Below are 8,466 nucleotides of genomic sequence, written 5' to 3' on the forward strand. Positions count from 1 at the left end.
TCCCTGCCAGGCCTCTCTATGCCCCTGTATCTAGGGGTGTCCAGTGCTCTTGCACGCCCTGCCAGGTGATGCCTCTTGTGAACTATGCAAAAGCCCTCTCCCTCTGCGACGACGGCAGCTCTGGAGCGCCACCAGCAGGCCAGTATGGTCTCCGAACGCGGCGCGCGCGAGCGGCTGCACCCGGGCACAGGACAGCGTTGATCCCAGTCCACAGCAGAGGGGGTATGTGGGGCCTGAGGAGGAGGCAGGGAGCGGAAGGGAACACACGTGGCAGACCAGCTACTGACAGTCTTACTCAGGGCAGCGCAGCGAAGGGGGGCGTGGCGCCCGGCCACACACACACACTGATGAGGAGGGGTGCTGGCTGCTTGTCGTTGTTGTGTACCGCTCCGTCTCTGCTTTTCCACAGTTCTCAGATGTGAGGCGCTGTGTCTAGCTCATGGGGTCTCCCGCCCACCTCCCACTCCATTCTCCTTTCTCCCGCTCATGTCTTGATCTCTTTCTCACTTCTTCCCACACGCTAGGTTTAGACAGGTTGACTTGCGGAGCCTCCACAGAGCCTCTTTCTCTAGGTGCTCTCCCTCTTTAAGCCATCACTGAGGAAACACAGATTATGCAATGCTGTACTTTTAAGTCATTGCTCATTTTTGTCTAGTTGTCGCTTCTGCCTGTTGTTTGCTATAAGTCTGAGGTCCCTGTTGCGAACCCTAACCAAAACTGTTGACAAATCAAGTTGTTTGAATTTGGGTTATGACATACTGACAGCCGGAATGTCCCTTCAAAATTGTGAAAATTTTTGCAACTTCCAGTGTGTTTACAGTAAAACTAGTGTACTCATTTTAATTACCAGTTTCAGACAGTGGTTGAGATATAGTCTACTGTGGCTATTGAATAATGTAGGCCTCCATGGACGCTACAGTCAAAAACAATGTAATAGCATAACATTTAACTGAAGCTTTTATAATTTAAAAAGGGCTATTCTAGCAGCAATTATACGTGCAGCATTCCTGGTATTCAATGTAGGCCTACATTCCATGAGATTGAAAAAAAAACATTAGGCTTGACATTAACCCTGTTTATTCCACTTGTCTTCAGACAAGAGGTGACTGAAAATGTGTTGGTTGATAGCAAGAAACCATTTTAAAAAAAACCTGCATTAAATTCCCATACACATTATTCATAACGAACAGACAAATTATACTACCTCTGCCTATTGCGCTAAAATCAAACACTTCTCCTTGAAAGCTCTTTACCGACTGGGCTTTATCCAAAGATGTTAGAGAATTACACGTGCTGTGCTCCTGTACGAGCGCAATCATTCCCCTATGCGACTACAAACTATAATGCTAATAACGCAAACTAATAGCAAAGGTATGAACAAAGGTGCACACATGCAGCTCTCGTTTGATCTCAAAAAAGCAATCTACTCCGACCGTCATCCTGTAACACAGCCAGTTGCTAATCCATATTAACAAGGGTCAGTTGCATATAGTCCTACTGTCAGCTCTGATTAGTTATTGCCAAACAGTACTGTTGTAGAGGGCTAATTGTGCTTAATGCAATAAAATCCTACTCTCATGTTCGCTTACTAAATTTTTCATACTAAAGCTTGCCATAGTTTGTTTTTGTCGATATGCTGCATTTGAGTGCGTAATGTGAATCCATACCAATTCCACTTAGTAAAAGGAAACGACTGATATGTTAACTAAGGGAAAAACCTAGAAAGTTGAAGTTCATCTCGTGCTTCTTTGCGCAGCCTAATATTACTTCTGCGCGGCAGTCCTGGGATGCTGCGCCCTGTGCAGCTTAAAGGGAACATTGGACACTGGTAAAATAACACACTAAACTTGACAGCCATAATGTCTGACTAGGCCAGACATCTATACATACTCACAATGCACCAGGGCTCTCAGGTCCTGAGCAAGAGGCCCAGAGTGTTGGTATCTGGTCATCTAATGGATCCGTCTCTTCTCCCCTCTCCTACGTTTCTCCACACACGGACACAACACCTGCAGCAAGAAAAAGATGTAGGATGCCTGTTAGTAAGACCCAACTTCACAGACGAATTAAAATAAGGCTAACACTAACAAATTCAACATGCACCCAATTCACAGTCAGTCTCTCTCACTCTTTCTGTTCTTCCCTGAAGTGTTAGTGATTACAATGTGTTGCAAATACCAATCTTAACACATGTAGATGAAAGAACTAGGAAAAAAGGCTCACACACACTCCACCCCTGCCTCTCTGACCCCTGTAGCAGGCTGTGCTGGCTGCTCTTCTTCAGGAAGGTCTTGGAGGCCTTGTCTCTCCAGGAGTGGGCGCTGGCTACCTGCAGCTCCAGCTGCAACAGCTCCTCCATCCTGACAGGGAGGTCTCTCCCTATCGCCACCAGGCCCTCCAGATCATCCAGACACGGGTAGTGCTCCCCATTCTACAGTACACACACGGGAGAGGAAGAGAAGGGGAGGTTAATGGAGAACAAGCCAGGGTTACATTCAGCAGGGCACAACATTGTGGAACATTCACATGTATTATGTTGAACAAACATGCCTCTGACATTTATAATAAATAATTCACATCCACTGTATTTATGCATTTTCTATCTGCGACATTGCACAACGTTTGCCTATTGAACGTGGTTATAAGGTTATAATAGACAGCAGGAGTTGGTTCTACTTGCCTGGATCTCCTCCAGGTCAGTGACCCAGGCCTTGGCTCGGCTCAGACAGCCCTGGAGAGACAGGATGTTGGGCAGCTTGACTGGGATGAGCTGGGCCTCGTTTACTATGGCCTCCAGGGTGGACAGAGGGTGCTTCTGCCTGCAAYCACACCGGGAGAGAGAGGGGACATTAGGAAGAGCAGACAACCTGAGAACTTGAGTGTGTAAGTGAGAGATGAGAGAGAGAGAGATTCAGTATGAGTCATGTGTTCCTCACCGTTGCTCCAGACAGATCTGGGCCTTCTCCTCCCATCGTTCTGCTATAGTCAGGAGCTCCTGAAGCTCTGCCATGGCTGTTTCCACCGAGACGCTCTGGGGCACATTGCAGCCCACCTCCATCAAGTTCCTGAGGACCGCCAGGGTCATCTCACCACCCTCGGGCCCCAGGGTCTGCCGCACCTCGCTCAGCCAGCGGCCCTGCTCCTGCAGCCCCTTGAGGAGCTCACACTCTGGGGTATCGACCGGCAGGCCAGCCCCCTGCTCCAACAGGGCCTGCAGTTGTTCTGGGGGAGCGGAGTCTCGCCGCCAGTCCCTGTCGCTCACTAGAGCCAGGGACTGAGTCTGGAACTCTTCTATTGTACGCAGGACCGCCTGAGAGAGAGGGAATTATGAAAGGAAGTAGGGAAGGAAGAGCGGTGTGGACATTAACAACGTTCCAGCTACAGCATGTTTACTGGTTTCCTCTAGTGGCTCAGATCCAGCTGGTGGATACTGACCTGTACTTCCTCCAGCTGGCTCATCACACATGGCAGGTTCTCCATCTTCTCCACTAGAGCCTTCAGGTCTGCCAGCGTCATCCTCCTGCAAACACATACACAACAGTGTGTGTTACTGTAAGTGTGTCACTGAGCAGTTCAATGCAGTTGTGGGTATGGCAGTGTTAGATAAGATTTAGGTCATGTGAGTGTGTTACCTGGTCTGTGTCTTGTTGAGAAGTTCAGTGCTTGTCTGCTGACAGTTCTGTGTGTCAGTGAGGACGGTGTTGAGTCTCTGGAGCAGCTCGTTGTCAGGGAACTTCTTCTCTGCTGCCTCTGCCTTCAGGACCTCCAGGTCTGTGATGCCTGGAGTTAAAACACAGTCAGTGTCATTACACACCTTTTGGAACATTTGTTATTTTCACCGATCTAACTCACACAATTCTAGAACAGTGTGTTCTACCTTCCTATCTTATGGGTTGTGTCTATGGCATTTCCCACCTATCTTGTTGCCCTCTTCCTGCTCCAGAGCTTCTTTCACTCTGTTGGCCCAGGAATCAAACACCTCGGCTCGCACTTTGAGCCGATGTAACATGGCAAACAGCTCATCCAGAGTGTACCTGTACCTGGTAGGGAGGAGGAAGAGACAGGTGAGGCGCTACTGGTAAACAAACGAAACATGGAGAGAAAGAGAGACTCACACAGAGACAGTGGGTCAGTAGTACCTGAGGTAGAGCTTGTCTGTGGGGCAGCTACAGAGGTCCTGTGTGTGGTAGAGACAGACGAGGCGTTCAGGGCAGTTGGAACAGGCCAGGGCAGACAGGAAGCAGGTCGTCTTGCAATTATCACACTGCCTCTCGTCATCAGGCAGCAGCTCGAACGCCTCCCTCTCTGCCTCTGTGATGCCCTGAAAGACCACGGCACACAGGGCTTTAGGAAACCACGACACATGCAAGAGCAACACTGTATACAAGATGACAGTCAGTACTATGCAAAATACCACAACATTTGAGAAACTCATAAACCAAACAGACAATATTATGCAAGAAACCACAACAATCAAATTGCCCCCACAAACCAGTCATTTACTGACTGCTGAAGTCAGTGACCAAACCACAGATAGTCCTGTCTTTCACACGCTCAACTTCTAGATTATTAGTCACCCYCACCCTCTCCAGCAGGCCCTTGCGTAGCTTCCTCTCCTCCTGGACGATGATGAACATCTCTCTGTGCGTGGCAGCGGCCAGGTTGAGGTCCAGCTTCTCAGGGCAGGCGGCCATCTTACAGGTCAGCTCCTCGTGAGAGAAAACACAGTACCGCCGCAGACGACGGTAGTGCTCGATACAGGAGCGCCCTGCAGGCAGCTGGGGGAGGGAAGGGAGAGAAACAGACAGAGGGAAACAGAGGGAGAAAGAGAAAACCAGGGAAAGGGAAATTAAGAATTTTGAAAACACTACATAAAAACACCCATTGGAATAGAGGCATACCCAATCTGCAGTGCAGAAGTTCACGGCTTCAGCAAAATTATATCCCTGATTGAAGCCGCTGTGGTAAGCCCTGGGGAACGTGATGACAAACTCGCCAGCACACTGGTTGGTGCGTACAACCTGTCAATCAAATGGAAAGGAGGTTATCAGCATGGACAGTTCTCTCAGTATTATCGATCATCACTAGAATATGAAGATGTGTGTGATGTACATGTGTCATTACTCACCGGGACCCCGTGAGACATGAGGATGTTGGGGTTCATAATAGTAACCAGCTGGTGGAGGAGGTCAGGCTGGGACTCAAACAGCTCTGGGGTCAGCTTCTTCATCACCTCCTCTAACCGTTCTGCTGCTACAGAGGGAACCCCGTACCACGTCTTAGGCTCACCCCTGCAGGAGGAGAGGGGGCAGAGAAGGGAACAGCTTTAGTCACACTAACCATATCTATCAGTCAGTACATCTAGAATGTTGTATAAAGATAGTGGACATAAAAGGACAATCTCAACCATCTACAGATGAATTGCCTATTCATTTCTCATGTACGGTTTGTAACATGTCCTGTAGTGTGTGGTAGTTAGTGTCCTATTTACCAGTGCAGGTAGTTGATGGAGTAGCTCCAGTGGTCTTCGATGTGCCAGCAGAAGGCTGAGAAGACCATGCCCACGTACAGCCAGGGCACCTTCATACCAGAGATATCGGCGTTGATGTGGCACAGCACCGACTGCTCCAGCACCGGCATCACATTCAGGTTCCAGCCGCTGCGGGCATAATCCTGCAGACAGAGGACAAGAAGAGGGTCATGTACAGGTAATGGTTTAGAGGAACTGTATATAGTGTTTCATGAAGTAATAGTAAATAACTTTGTAAATCCCTCAATTAGGGGAAACAGAACCATGTAGAGAAACTGGCATATGAAGACCTACAGGAGTGAGATGAGCAGTTGAATTAAGAGACAGAAAGGAAGATCGTTTAGTAGCTAGTTACCGCTTCCTCTTGTGAGAGGTTCTTCTTGCCATTGTTCATGGGGAATCCACTGCCAAACTCTTTAGAGTGGATGTCGGCTCCATACTCCACTGTCACATCCTCCTCTATGCTACTGACCAAGCGCCAGAACTCTTTCTCCACCAGCTCTGTAGGAACCATCTTCACACACCAAGGTTGTTACTAACAAGATAAAAACTCAACTGATTGATCAAAATGAATAACAGTTTCTGTCCACATCAGAGTAAAGCATTTGTCTTTTAGGTTTGTACAGGGCTACGTACATGGACAGGCATATTGAAGTAGTCTGCTTTGTATGTGTCTGCCATCTCCCCAAAACTCTGCAGGGTGTATTCTCTGGTAGCCTGCTCAAAACCGAAGGCCTCCGCTGGTCTTTTACACTCCTACAGGGAAGTAGAGGGAGGCAGACATGAGGGCATTGAAGAGATGTATTGGACAGAGGCAAAGAAAATAATTACCATAAATACAGATGAATATAATGCTAAGTTTATTCCCAGTGATTTTCCTAACTGGTTTACTTAAGTGATAATGCCCTCGAAGCCAGTGTTTGAAGGATATATTGGCACGTGTCAATATATGCTCCAAAACACCAGCAAAAAGGGCATTATGACTTTTTTACAACGGGTTACCAACATATTAAAATAATGATAAACATATTTTTAATTAAAAACATTATTTTGATTCATTTAATTAATACTATTTCATCATTCCACAAGATATAGTCCCGACACAAATCTAGGGTTGCTACCCAAGCCGGCTGGTCATTCGGTTGCACGCGGCCCAGTCGTTCAATCTTTTTGTTCTGCATCTATGGATGCGACCCAGTCGTTCGTTCTAAATTTTGTATTGTCATACTGGCTGGCAACATTCTATCCCTTGCCTGCTAGCTGGCCAACTACAGCTAACTTCGTCACGTCAAACAGTGCAGCCAGAAAAACAACAAAGTAGCTGCATTTGCATAAGCTGTTTTCTAGTGACATTTACTTGGATAAATCCTAAAAAAAAGAAATGGGAGAATGTCTAGATGCTTTTTATACTGAAGATTAAGTTTATAAATGTTCTGGCTGATGAGACAGTGGATTGAGCAGTGAGATGGAACAGAGTAAAAAGGCATTTCAACGTAAGATTTAGCCGGTGGTAACTTGTGGAATAGACACCGGATGGAATGCGGTTTTAACCAATCAACATCCAGGATTAGACCCACCCGTTATATAAACTTCAAGCCTGTGTTTGATTTTGTGTTACAATTTTATAAATCACTATTTGTTCGTTCGACATAGTGAGATTGTGTCTTAAATTAATTATGTGACGAATTGTGGTGAAAATGATTTCTTGCGAAATTGTCAATAGAATAACCATGGTAAATGCAGGTACATTTACAGTCAAGAAATGTCATGTCGTGTGGTCCTAAAATCAATAGTCTTCATTTGTGCGCTAGTGACTGGTGCTTAGCAGCCAATTAACAAATAAAAATGATCTTATTCATATCTTCATATAACCTAACCTGCCCAGTCTCCACTTTATCAGCAAACTTGKCTAAACAGCATGCACACAAAAAACAGATTGTGCAAGTTCGCCATTTATCGCAACAGTTTGAGACAAAACTATCGGTAGAGTGGAAAACGCAAGTACATAAAATATACGCACAAAAGTGTTTATGTGCACTACGTCATCACACACAGACTTTTATTTACAACAAAGTCAGCCTGAAGGAAACACCTCTGGTGGGGATATTTTTGTATGCAGATTTTAAAATATTCACATAAAAATCTGTCGCAAATTGGATGGAAACCTAGCAACTGACTCCCCAGGTTAAAATAGACTGTGGCTGGCTGCACCCACATAGAATTATGTTTGTTTGACACAACAGGATGCTGTGGGTCTCCATGACTCTCTCTCACCTCAGCCACACATTTGGGGCAGCGCCAGTTGCCCTTGGGGGCTTCAGTGAGGGGGGGCAGCAGACAGAAGGTGTGGTAGTTGTCGTCACAACCGTCACACAGCAGGAGCTTCTCATCCTCGTCGCCACGGCCACACATCCGACACACAAACGAATCCACCTTATCAGAAAACAGAACAGATTAGTGAGATGGAATTTAAGTTCTCCATTTAAATTGACAGTAAAAAGCATGAATTGACTTACACCCAGTTGTTGGAAAGTTGCTAACTAACGGAATAGTAAATTTAAATGTTTTATCCATTAAATTATTGGGCGCATATACAGTGAGTATACCAAACATTAAGAACACCTTCCTAATATTGAGTGGTAAACCCCCCCTCGCCACACACCCCATGTAGTGTTCAACGATCTTTGTTTTTCCATTTAAATTTCCATCCTTATGATTAGATTATCTATAACATCTGATTTAGGATCAGATAATAGAGGGCTGGATTCCCAGACACAGAATCTCCAGTGATCACGCTCCTTAGTACAGGATTAGTCTTAATCCGTTTCTGGGCAACCGGCCCATAAGGGTGAATTGAAGCTAGGCCACTTACAAACTGGGGGTTGCTGAGGTTACGTCTCAACCTCATGGTCATCTTGGTGCAGGGCCCGTCACCG

General features: G+C 46.3%; 1 protein-coding gene across 1 annotated transcript; it reads right to left on the reverse strand.

The window, feature by feature from the left end:
• Positions 1–1,952: 1,952 nt before the first annotated feature.
• Positions 1,953–8,460, reverse strand: LOC112079639 (lysine-specific demethylase 5C). The gene is made up of 16 exons (XM_070442394.1): positions 8,403–8,460; positions 7,805–7,963; positions 6,167–6,286; positions 5,886–6,044; positions 5,492–5,673; positions 5,129–5,291; positions 4,902–5,021; positions 4,584–4,778; positions 4,140–4,321; positions 3,916–4,040; positions 3,633–3,780; positions 3,436–3,520; positions 2,937–3,310; positions 2,681–2,819; positions 2,251–2,431; positions 1,953–2,008 (listed from the first exon to the last, which is right to left on the reverse strand). The coding sequence occupies exons 1-16, from the start codon at positions 8,442–8,444 to the stop codon at positions 1,953–1,955; spliced, it is 2,430 nt and encodes an 809-aa protein (XP_070298495.1). The 5' UTR covers positions 8,445–8,460.
• Positions 8,461–8,466: the final 6 nt, after the last annotated feature.

Source organism: Salvelinus sp. IW2-2015, unplaced genomic scaffold (assembly GCF_002910315.2).
Source record: "Salvelinus sp. IW2-2015 unplaced genomic scaffold, ASM291031v2 Un_scaffold8801, whole genome shotgun sequence".
Taxonomy (NCBI): Eukaryota; Metazoa; Chordata; class Actinopteri; order Salmoniformes; family Salmonidae; genus Salvelinus; species Salvelinus sp. IW2-2015.